General features: G+C 43.8%; 1 protein-coding gene across 2 annotated transcripts in view; it reads right to left on the minus strand.

Moving 5' to 3' along the window:
* The window catches only part of KMT2B (lysine methyltransferase 2B), a 52,236-nt gene that overhangs the window by 16,256 nt on the left and 13,893 nt on the right, over positions 1-22,087 (minus strand). The window contains exons 4-21 of one of the 2 annotated variants that reach the window (XM_063436133.1): positions 21,995-22,060; positions 21,733-21,898; positions 20,322-20,550; positions 18,949-19,004; positions 18,220-18,453; positions 16,030-16,121; positions 15,699-15,773; positions 15,438-15,551; positions 15,189-15,335; positions 15,011-15,106; positions 4,526-4,643; positions 3,846-3,959; positions 3,574-3,758; positions 2,790-2,876; positions 2,553-2,657; positions 1,435-1,511; positions 997-1,121; positions 600-700 (exon numbers count right to left, since the gene is read on the minus strand). In XM_063436133.1, the coding sequence (XP_063292203.1) occupies positions 600-700; positions 997-1,121; positions 1,435-1,511; positions 2,553-2,657; positions 2,790-2,876; positions 3,574-3,758; positions 3,846-3,959; positions 4,526-4,643; positions 15,011-15,106; positions 15,189-15,335; positions 15,438-15,551; positions 15,699-15,773; positions 16,030-16,121; positions 18,220-18,453; positions 18,949-19,004; positions 20,322-20,550; positions 21,733-21,898; positions 21,995-22,060 (2,187 nt within the window). Of the gene's footprint in view, positions 1-599; positions 701-996; positions 1,122-1,434; positions 1,512-2,552; positions 2,658-2,789; positions 2,877-3,573; positions 3,759-3,845; positions 3,960-4,525; positions 4,644-15,010; positions 15,107-15,188; positions 15,336-15,437; positions 15,552-15,698; positions 15,774-16,029; positions 16,122-18,219; positions 18,454-18,948; positions 19,005-20,321; positions 20,551-21,732; positions 21,899-21,994; positions 22,064-22,087 lie in introns of both variants that reach the window. The other variant, XM_063436132.1, reaches the window with a different exon arrangement.

Below are 22,087 nucleotides of genomic sequence, written 5' to 3' on the forward strand. Positions count from 1 at the left end.
CATCAAATGAATAACGTCTGAAAAATCTAATTGCCCAAACAATTCCTGTGGTAACAGTAAAAGGGAAGAAGTTTCTGGGATACGTGCAGATCACCCACTGTAAACAACTGTTAAACCGGATTGGACGATAAATTGTAGTCACTTCCTGGTGACAATGACAGCTTTAAGGTGCAGGCATTCTTAAAAAGTCTATTTATCTGCAATAAGGAAGCGACTGAAGTGGCTGTACACCCACATTTCTATTCCAAACCATTTTCTTGTGAATTCCCTGCACACTTTTATTGAAAAATCAAAAAGTATTATATGAGGAAGGGGTGAGTGGTTATTGATTACTGCTTTAATTGCAAACCCATCCACTAATTACTATACATAATAACCGAAGATCTCACAAAACTATTTCAGGTCTTCTCACACAATGACAACAAAGTCGTAAGCTTTAACTGTATTAGGTACCAATTGAGGCAGTGCCCTCTATCCAATGTTGTCTTTATTTACAGAATAACATTTCTGTCATGGAAGCTGAAGCACAACAGCCCAGTATTACAACATGTAGTTTTAAAAAGTTGGTACCCAATGAATTCAACACTTTCGATACGAACCTTTGGTTCATCGTCGCCATACTTAAGACAGAGCGCACACTGGCGATTGTCTTCACGACATTTGGTTTTTCTATCCAATTCTTCTTCCACATCTTTCTTAACTAAAACAAAAATAAAATAATTTTTATCAATACATCTATTAGTAATGCACCAACTTCTTGCTCAGTACTGTACATTGGGGCGGCACATCAAATTTAGGAGTCTCTATTTAACGGAGCTTCCCATTTAGTCAGTAGGATACAGATTCACAAACGTAAGAGGAAGATTGATCACCAAACAATTGCACAAGAGTGTGGCAGTCCGAGTTAAGATCTCCAAAGCTTGAGAGAGAGAGAGCAGACTCATAAGCAGGGCTCTAGAAGGTTGCTGGCAGAGCAGAGAGATGTGTGAGCAGTACCTTTAGGAGAGGACTCTGTCTGTTGTGATATTCTGTTGGCTGCTGGCAATTCATCGGCTTTCTGCTGCCAGTTAGCATAGGTGTGATCAGAGGAAGGTGGCATTACAGCGTTAGAAAGAATCCCCCTGAAATAAAAATAAAGTCAGAAAACTGAATGGACATCAACCATGAGAAACTCACACCTAGGTAGGAGAACTTCATCTTATGGAATTCTTACAGGTTAAAAAGAAAGATGGATTTTAATTCCTCCCCTTTCCCACAAGAGAAAAATATAAAGTTGTACAGATGACAAGCAAAAAACAAAAAAGAAAAAAAAAAGAAAGAAAGAAAAACACAGACAGAAGAACAGGTTACAGGTTAAAGGTATAATAGGACATTCCAACAGGACTACATCATCTAAACGGCAGAATGGGGTCATTTAGAAATACAGAAACTCACTTTGTCACAGATTTATTGCTTTGCTCCCAGAATATGGATTCTTCTACATGGAACCAACTGAAACATTTCTCCATAAGCTGTGCATTAAAAAAAGAAAATACATAAAACCAGGCTCTAAATGGGAAGCTTCTTTACAGAAAGAAAGCAGGACATGTGTTTAAAAACTCACATTAAAAGGTACACAAAATAAAAGACCGAGACATCGTGTGCCATTTTACCTTGATGGCTAAACAGTTTTTGAACGGATTAACTCTGTAGTGCTCAGGTCGCCAGTTGTGACATTGTTGTGAAGTTGCCGTGGTCTAGTAAAACTTTGATGAGGGCACTCTCAGTCCCAAGACCACTAATCGGAGCGCTGAATGAAGGGGTGACAGAGGAAGTGGCGAAGCATCCAGCATACCAAGAACTTGAGGGTGCTCCATATACTGACTGAAAGTGCCATCATTTAAGGTGATTGGGATTTCCACCCAGCGCTCTAGAACTCTGAGCCGGATCGGAGGATGGTTGCGGCCAGTTGAATACTTCACCGTCCATCTAATTCAGGCTAGCCACCTCTGATCTGAGAGCATCTCATGAATGGCACAATTGTGGGGATGTGGGCACAGGAACCCCCAAGTTTTACCTGTTTTCATTAATTCAGTGCCAAGGTATCTGGCCGCTAATTAAATTACCTGCTCAAGTACAGACACCACCGGGTATGTCCCAATTCTATTGTTCTCCCTGGGGACCTCTTGTTGACAATAAAATCAGTTATTTTTCACCCTGGCTGATTAGGCATAATTACACGGCCGAAAGCTTTGAGTGTGGATACAAATTATAGTGTGAATATGAAAAAAATAAAACTATCAAATGACTCCTCTATCCATGTGACCTTGGTGATTGGATGGTCTTTTTACCACAGTGCCTGATGAAACCTGAATAAAATCACACCCTATTCAGTTATTGCATTATCAGTTTTTACATGAGCAGCCTCAAGCATTTATTTTTCATTTCCAGGAGGAAACCGGAATCATATGACCGTTCCACTTCTTATGCTGTAGTTGCCAAGGTTTACGATTCACCGGTACAAGCTGACACGAGTTATGGGACATGGAAACGTTTAACACTGATGATCTCACCTTGAGGTAGAGGCCCTTTATAGCATCTCCATCCCAGTCACTATCACTATTCTCCTGCTTGACATTGTTCTGTATAATCCACGCCATGTCATCATTAAAATTGCACTGCAAACAAGGGCAGAGAATCAGAATTCAAGGTGGAGCTGGTTGGGAAAAGAGAAGTGGAAATCGGGAAGAAAAAAATATCAAACAGTAAATGATGGAAACTCTGCCCAAATCGGCACAGGGAAAACTTACTATAGAACTGTAGTTGCCCTCTTCTAAGATCTGTGCCAACGACTTTAAGTCACATGGGTTGCGGGGACATTTGTTATCGGTGGAGCACTATAAATGAAAAGTGAAAATATCAGAGACTGCATTTTCTCTACCTGCCCCCTTCATAATATATATTTTTACATTAGAACTTCACACTCCACTTACTGCTTGAAAGGTCACGTTGGAAGCACTTTAGTGCAAGTTTGATTTTATTTTTTTAAATAGGGCATTGATATATGCTTCACTTCACCATAAGACTATCAGAGGATTTGCATGTAATACGTACTAGCCATGAACTCTGAGAACAGACTGTAAAAGGAATGCACTGGAAGCAAATATTCAAAAGTCAAACATGGATTACGGTCGCCTAAGCACTTGGCTGGCATAAATCGCTAGCATAATTCAGTAAATGATGGGACATTCATTTCACATTTGGTTTTGTACCTTTTCTGCCTTAAGTAGATTTTGCAAGTTTCTACCATTGCCAGAGATCGCAAATTAAATCAAACAAACGCTTTACGCTTATTAACAGAGAATAAAATGCGGAGACCAGTGCTTTTAACATGCGATATGACTGGATATTACACATGCTGTCTGCATAGAATTATAACGCACTGCACAAGATTATCAGCACAGTTTCAGGGAGAAAATGAGAAAACACAACAGAACACACTGCTCCAAGAACACACAACTACAGAGTAAAGAGAGTACAAGGTACAGACAGGCCTTTACTAAACGCTCAGATGATGGGAGTTAAAATTCTCACCTGTTTACATTTCAGGAGAGGGTCAGAAAATTTAGAGGTGAAGAGCCCCTGCAGCACCTCATGAAGACCAGCAGTCAGTTCAGAGAGCATTGCTTCCTTCCATATTGTACCACTACCTCCCAGGCAGGGTGGGCACGTGTAAACTACACTGTCTGGCAGGTTAGACAGAAGCTCGTACCCCTCGTCTACAAAGAGAAAAAAAAGACAGATAGATGCGATAGATCAGGCAATAAGGGGAGGTAAACACACAAAATGATATCTACCATACTCACCAGAAAGGCCTTCACATTTGGAATGAACCCACTTATCACATTTCACACACTGCACCATCTTACTCTCAAAGTCATTCTCATCATAGCATCGGCTACAGATGGGGCAAAAGTGTCCTGAGGAAAGAAATCACCGTATACAGCCATCATACAGAGACAAACTAGCAACACGTCATAGAAGCTGGCAAACAGACAGCATCCAATAGAACAATACGCTGCGCTGGCAAACAGAGAACCCAGCAGCACAGCATAATGATAGGAGCAAGAAACAGCATAGATGGTTTGTCAAAAAGGAATGCAAGAGGGTGGCACAGTGTCAGAGGATGCAAGAGGGTGGCACAGACTGTCAGAGGATGCAAGAGGGTGGCACAGACTGTCAGAGGATGCAAGAGGGTGGCACAGACTGTCAGAGGATGCAAGAGGGTGGCACAGACTGTCAGAGGATGCAAGAGGGTGGCACAGACTGTCAGAGGATGCAAGAGGGTGGCACAGACTGTCAGAGGATGCAAGAGGGTGGCACAGACTGTCAGAGGATGCAAGAGGGTGGCACAGACTGTCAGAGGATGCAAGAGGGTGGCACAGACTGTCAGAGGATGCAAGAGGGTGGCACAGACTGTCAGAGGATGTAAGAGGGTGGCATGGAATGTTAGCAGACAGTCGAGATGATCAGGCATGGGACTCACCTTTCTCATACAGTGTGGAACACTCTACGCAGAGATTGTATCCATCAGACAGCCCCACATCCCCTTCCACAGCTGAAGAGGCACCACAGCTCTTACAGCGAACACAAGCTGAACACATCTAGACAAGAGACAATCAGGATTTTAGACAGGAGGAAACTGACAATTCCCTTATAAGTAGACCAATAATTTGATATTAACCCCTTAAGGACCGGACTGTTTTTGCGATGTTGTACATTTGCGACCTGGCATCTTTTTACACTTTTGTGGTGTTTGTGTTTAGCTGTAATTTTCCGCTCTCTCATTTACTGTTCCCATACAAGTTATATATTGTTTTTTTCAGGACAAAAGGGCTTTCTTTACATACCATTATTTATATAATCTCATGTAATTTAATTTTTAAAAAAATGAAAAAATATGATGAAAAATTGAAAAAAATACATGTTTTTTGACTTTTATGTGAAAAATCTTTTACTCATCTACAAAAGCGAATGAAAAAAACTGCTAAATAGATTCAAAATGTTGTCCTGAGTTCAAAAATACCCAGTGTTTACATGCCTTTTTGCTATTTTTTGGCATGTTATAGGGCTATAAGTACAAGTAGGATATTGCGGTTTCAAAGCATACATTTTAAAAATGTATCAATAGTGACATTGTAACACTATTATCTGTCATAAATCGCTAAATAACACCCCACATGTACATATTTTTTTAAAAGTAGACAACCCAGGGTATTCAATATGGGGTATGTCCAGACTTTTTTAGTAGCCACTTAGTCGCAAACACTGGCCAAAGTTAGCGTTCATATTTGTTTGTGTGTGAAAAAAGTAAAAAACTAAATTGAACGCTAATTTTGGCCAGTGTTTGTGACTACCGTATATACTCTAGTATAAGCCGACCCGAATATAAGCCGAGGCCCCTAATTTTACCCCCAAAAATTGGGAAAACGTATTGACTCGAGTATAAGACTAGGGTGGGAAATGAAGCAGCTACTGGTAAATTTCTAAATAAAATTAGATCCTAAAAAAATTATATTAACTGAATATTTATTTACAGCGTGTGTATATAATGAATGCAGTGTGTATAATGAATGCAGTGTGTGTGTATGCAGTGTGTATATAATGAATGGAGTGCAGTGTGTGTATATGAGTGCAGTGTGTGTATAATGAATGCAGTGCAGTGTGTGTATGAGTGCAGTGTGTGTATGAATGCAGTGTGTATGTATGAGTGCAGTGTGTATGTATGAGTGCAGTGTGTATGTATGAGTGCAGTGTGTATGTATGAGTGCAGTGTGTGTATATGAGTGCAGTGTGTGTATATGAGTGCAGTGTGTGTGTGTATGAATGCAGTGTGTGTATGAATGCAGTGTGTATATAATGAATGCAGTGCAGTGTGTGTATGAGTGCAGTGTGTATGCAGTGTGTGTATGAGTGTAGTGTGTGTATATGAGTGCAGTGTGTATAATGAATGCAGTGCGTATATGAGTGCAGTGTGTATATGAGTGCAGTGTGTATATGAGTGCAGTGTGTATATGAGTGCAGTGTGTATATGAGTGCAGTGTGTATATAATGAATGATGAATGCAGTGTGTATGTGTGAGTGCAGTGTGTGTGTATGAGTGCAGTGTGTGTGTATGAGTGCAGTGTGTATGCAGTGTGTGTATAATGAATGCAGTGCAGTGTGTGTGTATGAGTGCAGTGTGTATGAATGCAGTGTGTATATAATGAATGCTGTGTGTGTGTGTGTGTGCGCGTGTGTGCGTGCGTGCAGGTGCAGAGCATTGGTGGGGGTTGGGCATTTTATTAATTATTTAATTGTTATCTTATTTTTTTTTTTTTTTTTTAAGGTAATTATTTTTTTTTTTATTATTAATTGTATTATTTTTTTTTGTTATTATTTTAATTTTTTTTTTCTTATTATTTGTTTTATTAATATTTTTTTTTTTTTCGTCCCCCCTCCCTGCCTGTTAGCTGGCCAGGGAGGGGGGCTCTCACTCCCTGGTGGTCCAGTGGATGGGCTGTAGGAGGGGGGCTGGCAGGAAGCTGTAACTTACCTTCACAGCAGCTCCTGTCAGCTCCCTTCTCTCTCCTCCGTCCGTGCAGCTCCCAGGTCAGCTTCCTCTGCAACTCTCGCGGCCGCGCGGAGCGTTGCCACGGCTCTGACCCCGCGGCTCTCGCGAGAGTTGCAGAGGAAGCCGACCTGGGAGCTGCACGGACGGAGGAGAGAGAAGGGAGCTGACAGGAGCTGCTGTGAAGGTAAGTTACAGCTCTGCCAGCCCCCCTCTCCCCCCAGTCTGTATTATGGCAATGAAAATTGACAAAATACAGACACTCACTCGAGTATAAGACGAGTGGGAGTTTTTCAGCACAAAAAATGTGCTGAAAAACTCGTCTTATACTCTAGTATATACGGTAAGTGGTTACTAAAAAAGACTGGACATACCCCATTTGCAATACCTTGGGTTGTCTTCTTTTGCAAATGGTATGCCATCATGGGGGTAATTCTCATTCCTGGGCTACCATACGCTCTCAAAGGCAACTTAACCAACCTGGCCATTTTCAATGTAAAAATATTTGACCCATATATTTGACCCTGTAACTTTCAAAAACGCTATAAAACCTGTACATGGGGGGGTCCTGTTCTACTCAGGAGACTTTGCTGAACACAAATATTAGTGTTTCAAAACTGGAAAATGTATCACAACAATTATATCATCAGTAAAAGTGCTGTTTGTGTGTGAAAAATGCAAAAAAAGTCACTTTCACTGACAATATCATCGCGGATATGTTTTACTGTTTTGAATCACTAATATTTGTGTTCAGCGAAGTCTCCCGAGTAAAACAGTACCCCCCATGTACAGGTTTTAGGGTGTCGTAGAACGTTACAGGGTAAAATACAGTGATAGCAAATTAAATTCTCTGTACTTTCGGCCTGGGTTGGCAGGCAGGTCCCTTAAATTGCAATCAATAAAATAACTTAATTATGTAAAAATATTACATAAATACGCACGTAGAATTTAAATATATATGCATATTTATATCTTTGAAGTCTACGTGTATATTTATATAATTATTTATGTAATTTTGTATATGGACATATGAATAGTTCGCATTCTTTTTTATTTATTTATATATACATAGATATATATACACAATTTCATTCTAAGTGTATTTTGATATAAATATATATATTAATATCAAAATACAGTTGGAATAAAATTTCGTATAGATATAATTTTTTTTTAATTTTTATTATTATATTTAATTTTTTAAATTTAATTTCAATTATTTATTATTCATATTTTATAATAATATATATATACAATTATATAATATATATATATATACACACGTGTGTAAATTAATTATAAGTGTATTTTTATATTAATATATGTACATATTAATATAAAAATACACTTAGCATGACATATATATGATATATAGACATATATTATATAGGTATAATATATGTCTATATATCATATATATATATACACATATATAATAATATTTTTTTTTTTTTATTAACTATAACTTTAAATTTTTTTTGATTTTACAGTTGCAGGGAGACTGCCTGTCAGCACAGACAGTCCCCCTGCAGGCAGAGACTAGGACACCTATTGTGACCATGTGGTCGCCCTGTTGGGCGATCACATGGCCACAGGGGTCCTAAACCGCCATGGGGAGACTGTCTAGGCTGCAGGCAGTCTCCCCACACCGGGAGAACCGCCGATCGCCGCCGGGGGAACGACGGCGATCGGGTAAGTACATAGGACGGTTAGGACGGTTCAGGACCGTCACCGGTCGGCAACGCAAAAATGCCGATGACGGTCCTGAACCGTCCTCCGTCCTTAAGGGGTTAAGTATCTCCAATTTATATACAAACTATATAAATAGCTAAACTGACTTGATTTGTATCTAAATAGTGTGACTCTCCTTCCTTTATTTTAGATTTTTTAATCCAACTACAAAAACTTTAGTTAGGGAGAAAGTACCGAAATACTTTAAAAAGGACAGCACTATATGTTTCTATTACTAAGATATGTAACAGGGTTGATGTTCCAGGAGAGATAAGCCAAATGGCAAATGATTTAGGTAAACTAGAAAAATGGTCAGAGTTGTGGCAACTGACATTTAATGTGGATAAGTGCAAGATAATGCATCTTGGATGTAAAAACCCAAGGGCAGAGTACAGAATATTTGATAGAGTCCTAACCTCAACATCTGAGGAAAGGGATTTAGGGGTGATTATTTCTGATGACTTAAAGGTAGGCAGACAATGTAATAGAGCAGCAGGAAATGCTAGCAGAATGCTTGGTTTTATAGGGAGAGGTATTAGCAGTAGAAAGAGGGAAGTGCTCATGCCATTGTACAGAACACTGGTGAGACCTCACTTGGAGTACTGTACACAGTACTGGAGACCGTATCTCCAGAAGGATATTGATACCTTAGAGAGAGTTCAGAGAAGGGCTACTAAACTGTTTCATGGATTACAGCAGCGGTTCCCAAACTGTGCGCCACAAGAGTTATTTTTCCGGTGGTATGATCAGAGATCTTCCTCTCCGACCCGCTAGCACTTTGCTGCAGCCGGCAGGGGAGGGAGGGAGAGAGGCCCGGGGAGCTCTAACCTGCAGCTCCGCCGGGTTCTCCTCTCGCGAGCTCAGAGCGTTGCCACGGCAACGCTCCGAATCTTGCACGAGTTTACTGTCACCACCAAGGATTGCAGGAAATGTCCCGCCTCCCAGGCAAAGGTAAGCAAAGGTAATTAAAGAAAAAAACTTACAAAAAAATTATATATATTAATATATATTAATTTGTCCTTCTACCCCCACACCACACAATAGCTCCCAAATACATACACACGCACACGGCAACCCCCCTCACACACGCACACGGCAACCCCCCTCACACACGCACACGGCAACCCCCCTCACACACGCACACGCACAGCAACCCCCCTCACACACGCACAGCAACCCCCCTCACACACACACACGCACAGCAACCCCCCCTCACACACACACACACACACACAGCAACCCCCCCTACACACACACACACACAGCAACCCCCCCTCACACACACACGCCAACCCCCCCTCACACACACACACACACACAGCAACCCCCCCTCACACACACACACAGCAACCCCCCCTCACACACACACACAGCAACCCCCCCTCACACACACACAGCAACCCCCCCTCACACACACACACACAGCAACCCCCCCTCACACACACACACACAGCAACCCCCCCTCACACACACACACACAGCAACCCCCCTCACACACACACACACAGCAACCCCCCCTCACACACACACACACAGCAACCCCCCTCACACACACACAGCAACCCCCCCTCACACACACACACACAGCAACCCCCCTCACACACACACACACACACAGCAACCCCCCCCCACACACACACACACACACAGCAACCCCCCCCCACACACACACACACACACACACACACACAGAGCAACCCCCCCACACACACACACACACACAGCAACCCCCCCTCACACACACACACAGCAACCCCCCCTCACACACACACACAGCAACCCCCCCTCACACACACACACAGCAACCCCCCCTCACACACACACACAGCAACCCCCCCTCACACACACACACAGCAACCCCCCCTCACACACACACACAGCAACCCCCCTCACACACACACACAGCAACCCCCCTCACACACACACACACAGCAACCCCCCTCACACACACACACACACACACACACACACACACAGCAACCCCCCTCACACACACACACAGCAACCCCCCTCACACACACACACACAGCAACCCCCCTCACACACACACAGCAACCCCCCTCACACACACACACACAGCAACCCCCCTCACACGCACAGCAACCCCCCTCACACGCACAGCAACCCCCCTCACACACAGCAACCCCCCTCACCCACACACACAGCAACCCCCCTCACACACACACACAGCAACCCCCCTCACACACACACACACAGCAACCCCCCTCACACACACACACACAGCAACCCCCCTCACACACACACACAGCAACCCCCCTCACACACACACACACACACAGCAACCCCCCTCACACACACACACACACACAGCAACCCCCCTCACACACACAGCAACCCCCCCTCCCCCCCACACAGCAACCCCCCCCTCCCCCCCACACAGCAACCCCCTCCTCCCCCCCACACAGCAACCCCCCCTCCCCCCCACACAGCAACCCCCCTCCCCCCCACACAGCAACCCCCTCCTCCCCCCCACACAGCAACCCCCTCCTCCCCCCCACACAGCAACCCCCCCTCCCCCCCACACAGCAACCCCCCCCTCCCCCCCACACAGCAAAGCCCCCCTCCCCCCCACACAGCAAAGCCCCCCTCCCCCCCACACAGCAAAGCCCCCCTCCCCCCCACACAGCAAAGCCCCCCTCCCCCCCACACAGCAAAGCCCCCCTCCCCCCCACACAGCAACCCCCCCCCTCCCCCCCACACAGCAACCCCCCCCTCCCCCCCACACAGCAACCCCCCCCTCCCCCCCACACAGCAACCCCCCCTCCCCCCCACACAGCAACCCCCCCTCCCCCCCACACACACACACACACACACACTACAGCCCCTATCCCAACATACCCCAGTTTAAGCATGCGTGGGATAGGCATAAGGCTATCCTGGATACAAGATAAGGCCAGAGACTAATGAAAGTGTTTAGAAAATTGGGCAGACTAGATGGACAGAATGGTTCTTATCTGCCATCACATTCTATGTTTCATCAGGATGAAGTATTACAAGGCACGATCAACTGTCTATTTTGACCAAACAAAGAAGTGATTAATTATATAGAGATAATGCAGTCATAGAAAATTTTACAATACATAAAAAAAAAAAAATGAAAGTATTAAAGGGTTACTTATCACGAATGATAATCTCAGCCACAAAGCCAGCCGTGGTGACACCGGTGTGGGTGAAAAGATGAGTTTTAACCCTTTCATCTCCATGGAGAGTAGGGCCGGAAACCTAAACTGCAATTTCTGCACTATAGTATCAGGAATACATTTGTACAAGCGCCGAAGAGGAGTGGACAAGGGGATGGGACAAAGCATTGGACAAACAAAGTGTAACAGGTAGGGAAGTAGGGCATTTAATAACATCAGACCCTATGTCAGGACATATAATTTGGCCAGTATTCCTATAAGCTTCTGCATGTACACTCACAGCGCTGCCCGCAAGTAAAGAAGCAAATTATGCCTGTCACCAGCTTGAGTGTGTGGACGGCAGATGTAATTTTTGCACAGAACTAAAATCGAATCACATGTGCCGAAGGTGCAATAACAACCGGCACAACACTGCAGATATCTAAAATGTTGCACATACAGACTCCTCCCTCTGAGTAATGGTCGTGGAGTTTGGAGTAACCGTTCCAAGTACTTCATACCACAACACGTTTTATATATAACTCCTATTGTTTCTGTTTCTCCTACTCCCTGTATGCACACTCTATGCTGACTGCCAGGTGTAAAGGACAGAGCTTAGAACTATGACTGACAGGGAGCTAAGATGTAGATATATGGATTTCTAGTGCAAGTACATATTTGTAAACATAATATTAAAAGTTCTGTGAAGAAGCAGTTCCCCTTGAAAGAAAACAGAGTACCGTATATACTCGAGTATAAGCCGACCCGAATATAAGCCGAGGCCTCTAATTTTATCCAAAAAAACTGGGAAAACTTATTGACTCGAGTATAAGACTAGGGTGGGAAATGCAGCAGCTACTGGTAAATTTCTAAATAAAATTAGATCCTAAAAAAAATATATTAATTGAATATTTATTTACAGTGTGTGTATAATGAATGCAGTGTGTGCGTATGAGTGTGTGTGCATGAGTGCAGTGTGTGTGTGCATGAGTGCAGTGTGTGTGTGCATGAGTGCAGTGTGTGTGTGCATGAATGCAGTGTGTGTGTGCATGAATGCAGTGTGTGTGTGCATGAATGCAGTGTGTGTGTGCATGAATGCAGTGTGTGTGTGCATGAATGCAGTGTGTGTGTGCATGAATGCAGTGTGTGTGCATGAATGCAGTGTGTGTGTGCATGAATGCAGTGTGTGTGTGCATGAATGCAGTGTGTGTGTGCATGAATGCAGTGTGTGTGTGCATGAATGCAGTGTGTGTGTGCATGAATGCAGTGTGTGTGTGCATGAATGCAGTGTGTGTGTGCATGAATGCAGTGTGTGTGTGCATGAATGCAGTGTGTGTGTGCATGAATGCAGTGTGTGTGTGCATGAATGCAGTGTGTGTGTGCATGAATGCAGTGTGTGTGTGCATGAATGCAGTGTGTGTGTGCATGAATGCAGTGTGTGTGTGCATGAATGCAGTGTGTGTGTGCATGAATGCAGTGTGTGTGTATGAATGCAGTGTGTGAATGCAGTGTGTGCAGGGCCGGTGCAAGGATATTTGCCGCCGTAGGCAAAAATTTTTTTGCCGCCCCTTCCCCCCCCCTTATGTCCTGACTTCCCCTCCTCCTCCCTCAGTGGTCCTTACCTCCCCACCCCCATGTTCCTTCACCCCCCCCCCCCCCAGTGGTCCTGACTCAACCCTCCCCTAGTGGTCCTTACCCTCCCCTCCCCTAGTGGTCCTTACTTCCCCCTCCCCCTCCCTCTCATAGTGGTCCTTATCCCCTTCTCCCTCCCATAGTGTTCCTTATCCCCCCCATCCCTCCCATAGTGGTCCATACACCCCCCCTCCCTCCCATAGTGGTCCTTATACCCCCCCTCCCTCCCATAGTGGTCCTTATCCCCCCCCTCCCTCCCATAGTGGTCCTTATCCCCCCCCTCCCTCCCATAGTGGTCCTTATCCCCCCCCTCCCTCCCATAGTGGTCCTTATCCCCCCCCCTCCCTCCCATAGTGGTCCTTATCCCCCCCCCTCCCTCCCATAGTGGTCCTTATCCCCCCCCTCCCTCCCATAGTGGTCCTTATCCCCCCCCTCCCTCCCATAGTGGTCCTTATCCCCCCCCCTCCCTCCCATAGTGGTCCTTATCCCCCCCCCCCTCCCTCCCATAGTGGTCCTTATCCCCCCCCCCCTCCCTCCCATAGTGGTCCTTATCCCCCCCCTCCCTCCCATAGTGGTCCTTATCCCCCCCCTCCCTCCCATAGTGGTCCTTATCCCCCCCCTCCCTCCCATAGTGGTCCTTATCCCCCCCCTCCCTCCCATAGTGGTCCTTATCCCCCCCCTCCCTCCCATAGTGGTCCTTATCCCCCCCCCCTCCCTCCCATAGTGGTCCTTATCCCCCCCCCTCCCTCCCATAGTGGTCCTTATCCCCCCCCCTCCCTCCCATAGTGGTCCTTATCCCCCCCCTCCCTCCCATAGTGGTCCTTATCCCCCCCCTCCCTCCCATAGTGGTCCTTATCCCCCCCCTCCCTCCCATAGTGGTCCTTATCCCCCCCCTCCCTCCCATAGTGGTCCTTATCCCCCCCCTCCCTCCCATAGTGGTCCTTATCCCCCCCTCCCTCCCATAGTGGTCCTTATCCCCCCCCTCCCTCCCATAGTGGTCCTTATACCCCCCCTCCCTCCCATAGTGGTCCTTATACCCCCCCCCTCCCTCCCATAGTGGTCCTTATACCCCCCCCCTCCCTCCCATAGTGGTCCTTATACCCCCCCTCCCTCCCATAGTGGTCCTTATACCCCCCCCTCCCTCCCATAGTGGTCCTTATACCCCCCCTCCCTCCCATAGTGGTCCTTATACCCACCCCCTCCCTCCCATAGTGGTCCTTATACCCACCCCCTCCCTCCCATAGTGGTCCTTATACCCCCCCCCCCCCCCTCCCATAGTGGTCCTTATACCCCTTTTGTTAGTATAAATTTTTTTTTTTTTATTATTATTATTTTTTTATTATTTCTTCTTATTTTATTTATATATTTTTTTTTTCGTCCCCCCTCCCTGCTTGATATATGGCAGGGAGGGGGGCTCTCCTTCCCTGGTGGTCCAGTGGCAGTTCAGTGGGGGGGAGAGGGGGGCTGGCAGAGCTGTACTTACCTGTTCTGAAGCTCCTGTCAGCTCTCTCCTCCTCTGCGCCGTCCGTTCTGCTCTTCTGTCAGCTTACACTGTAAGTCTCGCGAGAGCCGCGGCTCTCGCGAGATTTACACTGGGAGCTGACCGAGGTGCTGACCGGACGGCGCAGAGGAGGAGAGAGCTGACAGGAGCTGCAGAACAGGTAAGTTACAGCTCTGCCAGCCCCCCTCTCCCCCCAGTCTGTATTATGGCAATGCAAATTGCCATAATGCAGACCTTGACTCGAGTATAAGCCGAGTTGGGGTTTTTCAGCCCAAAAAATGGGCTGAAAAACTCTGCTTATACTCGAGTATATACGGTATTACACATAAAAGGTTAACAGAACTTAAAGGGGATTTTCAATGTTTCATTCAACAGTGTAATCCCCACCCCACCCAAAAAAAGACTGTGTGGTCTTACCCAGCTTTCCCTGCTGAGGGGTGGTTTGACTGGATAATTGGGTCCCAGACAGTTGACGTGATAATTAGTTTGGCACAGTTCACACTCCAGTAGAGGCTGACAATGAAAAACAGAGGTTTAAAATTTCCACAATACACTCAAGGAATGCTACCATGCAGTAAGATAGTGGATAACTTACCTTTTTGGTCTTTCCTTTGCGCCCACATACATTACAAAACTTGCAGCGGCGACAGCACCAACTTCCCTCCTGCTCTGGCCGGGGGCGCTCATTCTCCTCAAGGCAGAAGTAGTGGAAAGGCTCACAGCACACCTGGCAGAACAGGAACTAAAAGGAGCCAAACAGGTAAGGTCAGAACATGTGCAAAATCGGGCAGTGTCAATATCACAAGTCATATAACCATCACCAGCCAGTAGGTGTGCAGGCTACCTGATGCTGCCCACGGCTGGCACACAGCAAGCACACAAGGGGTGGCTTCACGGGAAAAGAGGTCAGGATGCTGAGGCCTCCCATTAACCACACGTTTTGCAAGTCGCAGTCTTCCTGAGAGAGAGAAATCATGAAATGTCAGGTTGGGGTTTCTATTAGGACAGGCTATGGCAAGCCCAAACATCGCAAGTGTCTAAGAGAGCAACCAATGAGATTTAGAATATCTGGCTCGTACTATTGGTTTAACAAAAGTAAGCTCACCTTGAAATCAACACGCAAGCGATGGGTCCCGTCTACGGACTTCAGCTTGGCTGATACTCCAGACAGGGTAGGCTCCTAATGGAAGATATATTTAAACATAATGCATTAACTCAGGAATGACAGATACATTTAGCTTGAAACTGTGTTAAGTGTAGGATACTGATGTTACCCAAGTCAATGGCATTCAATGTATCAATCTTGGAAGGAAGAAGACTGAGTTGACATTGTATTTGGAGCACTAACTGCCAAGTCAGTTCATTGGCTTCCATTTTTATGTTATTGAAGATGAAGAAAAGTGTGGAGAACCAGACCCTTTTCCAACGCTCCTTACCTGTTCATAACCCCTACGGGCCCTAAGTATCATCGGTTGCTGGGGATTTTTGCGGGGCTTACTGGGTTCCTCGGGCTCCTGCGGTAATAAATCTGTGAAAGGAGAGTCACAATATTAGGATTTGCCAGGGCACTTTAAATACTTTTTAATTGTGTTGGCTCAATCCTGATGTATGTTAGACGTGACAAAGAAAGTACTGCATTACACCTATTTCTGTAAACCTCAATTCCCTGAGCCCAATAAACTGATCAGATGTGGATTTCTTATCATTGATTTGTTCTAGTGACACAGAATGTGTAATACTTGGTATTGTACCTACAGATATAAATCCAGCAAGTTCTTAATATGTTCACTGCTGCATCAAAGAAAATTATTTACCATTGGATTTAAAAAACAAAAACCTGTCAATGTCATTATTTAAGACCAAATCCTTTTATCTACAATACGTTGTTCTTCCTTTGTACAGAACATAGTTATTAGTGAGGATGTTCTCCTGTGTAAAACACACAGAAACTCTTTGTAAAAACAAAGGCTAAAACCTACCTTTGCAAATACCTTGTGGCACATGACCCAATTCCTTTATTTTCCCTTTCAAAACCTAACTGGAGGATATAGGACGGTGTAACCCTTTCACTTCTCAAATTTAAAGGTAGCGTCATTCTCCAAAGTCATATCTTGGACCTGGAGAATCTCTGCTTCTCATCCATCCCATTCCCATCCCCACGCCCCATCAGATACCACAAGCCATTAACTAATGGAACACCTGACTTTGCAACTCAATGGAACTTTCACTCCTTTCCAGTTCACCATTCAAAAACCACAGTCACGTCATACTATGGAATATCACCTCCAAGCAACAACACGCAAGAGACACAGACAAATAAGGAAAAGAAAGGGTAAAAAAAAGGAGGAAAAACAAACAAGGACATGAAGAAGGACTCGGACCAAAATATGTTACGTTAAATTATGTTTTATTTCGGTTTTATGTTATTACTAAAACCTATTTCGGATACATTAGGTTTCTACTGAGAAAAAAAAAAGTTATAAAAAGCAATGATTGCCATTTTCATGTCATGATATGCTGCGTACCATCAAGAGTAAAAACACGTAAAAAACTTGTGTTGGCGGATAAGCCTTCTGCCAAGAACATCAGTTGACAACTATGAAATGCTAGATAAATGGAAGTGGATGGGGTTTTTTTGCGTTATTTATATTTGGCCAGGGTCATGGGCATCCACTGGCCCAATTACACAGTAAACAAGATGGGACTATTGCAAAGGTCTGAAGACTAGGACATAGAACCACTGGTTTAAGACAGATACTTTGGATATTATGTAGTATATGATTTACTTACAAAGAACTCCAATAAGGTTTTGGGAACCCCCCAAGGCCTATAGTTATAAATTTCTAAGATAAACACACCACACACAGAGAAGCCAAGGGGATCTAAAGGAATGTTGGGAGAGGGCAGCGGGAAGCCCTCAACATCAACTGTTTACCATGCAAGTCATTGTGCAGGAGGGGGTTGGTTTCAGGAAAGCAATCAGACGTTTTGCTGGTGTTATGGGTTAACCATGAAACCCCAAAACCTTAATTTAAAATTAAACTTGTGGAAATGGGGTTTCGCGTCTAGACCACAGGCTGTTGTCCGCAGGTATTAGATTTACTTAGCCTTTCATACAAGAGGAATGTACTGTAATTTAGTGAGGTTTCACCTTAAGGCGTATTTGATAAGTTTTTCCACTGAAATCAGTTCACAAGTCAGGAGCTGAATTTACTCATATTAAGACCTGATTATCCTGTGAGCAGAAGAGAAGCACTTACCGTGGTTTTATCACACTACACCAAAGTTTAAAAAAAAAAAAAAATACATTTGAAGCCTGTAGCTTTAGGACCCTGAAGATATCCAGCGCTAAAACCAACAAGGACACACCTCAGCTGGCACCAGGTTTGTAGCCTCCATAGAAACAAATTTCAGTGCCCTCAATCTACAAAAGGGTTGGCAGACCTGTGCAGCTCCAGCCGTGAAAGTACAACTCCCATCATCCACAGCAAATCGCTGGCACGGCAAAACAGGATGTGAATTAGCCTAGATTCCAAAGATGTTTTTGGAGCTCAATCTCTGGCTGAGTACACCAGTACTCACGCTGGCCATACCTTCTTGTGCCAGCTCGGCGTATTTTCTCTTACCAGACTCTCGGCGTGACTTCCTCCGTGTCGCACTAGGGCTGGGCTCGTAATCAGAGTCCTCCGAATCAGGGAAGAGATCGTAACATGGACGCTGCCTGACGCAGCGACGAGATGACTTGCGTTGGAGTGACTGGGTATCCTGAACAAGATCTGGAACTTCAGTTTCAGGGAAAGTGTCATCAGATTCAATGGGGCTGTCTCGTGGCGGAGCAGACGTTCTAATCCCTTTCCTACCTACAAGAAAAAAATACAGATTTCATGACAGAATTTATTAACTGTTACGACTCAACAACCAAACCGTAACATGAAAAGAGTAATAAAAACTAAGGCAATACATTTGGTGTCTAGATAAAAAGGCAGAGGAAAAAAAGAAAACTGGGAAAAGAAACGAGAAACACCTCTCCATAATTAGCATCTTGAAATGGTGGCATAATAAGCGCTACGGAATCTGTTGGCGCTATATAAATGGCAATAATAATAATAATAACCACTGACTTCTTGTTCACGTGTTATAGTATATTTCCATTTATTATGGTGGACTGCAATTGTTTGAAAGCATTTTACAAAAATCTGATTCACAAAAAAAGTCACAAAAAAGTCAAAACATTTATCATATTTAAATCCAAAACCCATCTTTAAAAAGGTATTCGATTAATTTTCAATTGATAATCCTACCTTTCACTGGAGTAATTTAGCCCAAAATGTTCTGCGTGACGTGTAAAAACTAACCTTTTTTCTGTAACCTCTCCTGTCTGCGAGCTTCAATCAAATCACATCTCCGATACCTGGCATAAGAAGAGAAGAGATAAAGTGCTTTAATGCAAAGGACAAAAAAACTCAATTGAAAACGACAAACATAGTAAATACTTATAATCTGTAAAATGTGGCTTATGTTAAACAAGAAGGGTTTATTTTCCATTAACATGTAAAGCTATCAAGTCCCCTTTAAATTAAAATTAGACAGGTTGCAGGAGTAGAAACAGAAATCGCCCCTTTTTTAAGGGCTGTCTGACATCCGGTGAGGGGTCTTTTCCCGCTAGCTCTACAGAGCTAAAGGAAGTGGCAGTTGCGCTAGTCACTTCTCAATGAGCATTAATAAAAATGCAACGAGACGCAATGAAAAGCATTTGATTGTCCAGTGTGTCAGACAGAAAGTCTGTTACGGTATAAAGGAGAGGGCTTGCAAATGCTGCAGACATCAGAGCAGCAGTTTTTAGAAGCCTTTCCCCTAATATACCCTGAAGAAAATACGCAGAAAAACACACTTATGGTTTCTTTGGAGGTATATTTACTAAGCAGTGAAAAAAATATTTTATATGAGCTGTTCCTATATGGCACACGTACCCAGGGATGAAATATCCAAATATTGCATTTCACGATTGCCTCTGCACATCTCACTTACACAACCATAAAATATGTTCAGTTTGTTAATTATAAAACCCTATTGGCTTCCCCTAACCTAAACTATATTTTCTGTGTACAAAAAGTATCCCCATTATGACCGTGTAAAGAAAACAAAATTTACTATGGCACAAAAAAAATAAATAAAAAATAAAAAATACAGGGAAGTATTCCCTAAACACACGGAATTGCAGGAACAAAAACATTATCCGCAAAATTGAGCCAAAATAGATTAGGAAAAATTACAATTGTCACAACTTGCCTATTTTAGCTACAGTTTTAAAACTGGGGTGTCAATTCACTATAATTTGATGGTAAGTGAATACAAATAATGGATTAATTTATAGGATGCATTTTTAATGGCTACATTACATTATACTCTTTCAGAAGAATATTCTGGTTTCTATACAGTAGTAGCTGTCCCGACACCTTAACTTTAGATTTAAAAAAAATAAAATAAAAAAAACTGAAAAGTAAAATAACATCTATTGTGCCACCAGAATCATTTGCAAACAGATTTTCAGATAAGTTATAAAAAAATATGGTCAATGCGTTCACTTGTCACACAAATAAACTATGTTTGAAAGGGTCCAGAGATATCTAGAACTGCATTCCTAATAAAAACCTACACTAGGCCCCATTATCAATCTGCATGTGTTTTATACAAGACATAGCCTTCGCAATACAGCTAAGACACTCACACACAGCATTGCTTTTTAGTGTTGGGGCCTCCGAATTTGGTCTTGTCCAGGCAATTTACACACTTCCCGCAGTCCGTCGTTACCAAACAGCCTTTGCACTCTCCACATCTAGCCATGCGCAGTCTTCCCCTCTGCAGCGTCTTTGGCCGGCGAACAGATGCTTTTGTAAAGGAGGTCACTGTGTTTGTCCTTACTGACGGGCTCTCTGGCTCCGAGGCAGACGAAGAATCTAACAATAAATAAATAAAAGTCACATCACAAAAGAGAACCATTAATCCAAAAGCAATGTCAAGCACTGGACATGCCCGTCTGCCTACAGAGCAGAAATGACCTATATCCGCTCCCTCTGCATATTGTGCTGAACGAATCTCAGAGATAGCGGTATTGTAGATATATATTTTAATTTTAAAAAAGTACTTTAAACATCAAAATCACTAAAGCATGGTCCCAGGCAGCTGTAAGTAGTCATTGAGCACATACAATTCAACCCTACCGCCGTGCTTATGGTGCTTGGAATATCCCTTTAGATAGACATTGTGCACCCCCTTCTGGGATGTAGAGTGCCAAATCAATAACGGAATGCCCCATACGCTATGCATTAATCTGCATTCCAACAACATGTACCGGGTGCCCAAAAGGTAAATCCCCAGATGCTGTAGAACTCCATCAACAAGAGTGGGATCGCTGTGGTTCTGAGCACGTTTACCCATGAATGCATAGTATCACTGGTACAATGTCTGGGAATATTATGAAAAAAAGATATCAAAGTATGCAGCGTGAGAGAGGAAGAGAAAAACAATGGTTCACCTCCAACTCAATGTGTGCCAGGAATGAACTCGATTATCATGTCTTGAACTCTGAGAAATTCCGTAGCTTGCCCTATTAGACTATAATGTAATTTGCTAAACCTTTAATATACATTTAACGGAAAATAGAGCATCACGGAAAAAAAAAAAATGGTTAACACAAACTATATGTGATCTTCAACTAATTGCCAGAAAAGTGACTGTTTAAAAAAAAAAATGACTGTCAAGTGATACATGTCCCTTTAATCCCCTCCCCCATGCTGTGTTTGTGTACGTGGGGCATGCGTTTCTATGGTATTCCAAGAAGAGGTCAGAAACCATCCATCGTATCTCATGGCAATGGCACTATCCTGAACATGGAAATGCTGTAGAAATAAGTCAATTTATACTTATCCCCCCGTGGCTCGACTGCAACGTTTACTAGGGTGAGGGGACAAGTTCTAATTTAATATCCTTTATCACAATACCAAAATGATGTTGGAGATACAAAAAAAAAAAAAACAATGAGCTCACACAAAACGTTCCACATTGCAAAGATTGTCTCAAAACAGGCTACGGTTAATGAATCCAATTAAATTAAAAAAAAAAACAGAATAAAATCTTACCTTCTACAGGTGCAATGGATGAAATCGTAGCCTCTCTCTCTCGCAGGGGTAATGCACTAAGTCGTGGGATGTCTTCAGGTATCACAGCCCGAGGCTGTCCCAGAGCCACAGCAGGGTGTCTGCAAACATGTTTAATCCGTGGACCTTGCAGAGGAGAATCCTGACCCTGAAAGTGGTGTGGGGGGGGGGAACAGAAAAACAAATTCACAGGCTAAACCAGGGTAAAGCCACCCACCCACCAAGATCCAATGAGATCAGTTACCTGACCGAAGGAACCACTGGTTTTATTTGTATTGTGGGGTGTGTAGTCAGGAGAGTCGGGAACATCCTTCTAGGATTACACCGAGGAGGAGAA

This window comes from Pelobates fuscus, chromosome 11 (assembly GCF_036172605.1).
Source record: "Pelobates fuscus isolate aPelFus1 chromosome 11, aPelFus1.pri, whole genome shotgun sequence".
Lineage (NCBI taxonomy): Eukaryota > Metazoa > Chordata > Amphibia > Anura > Pelobatidae > Pelobates > Pelobates fuscus.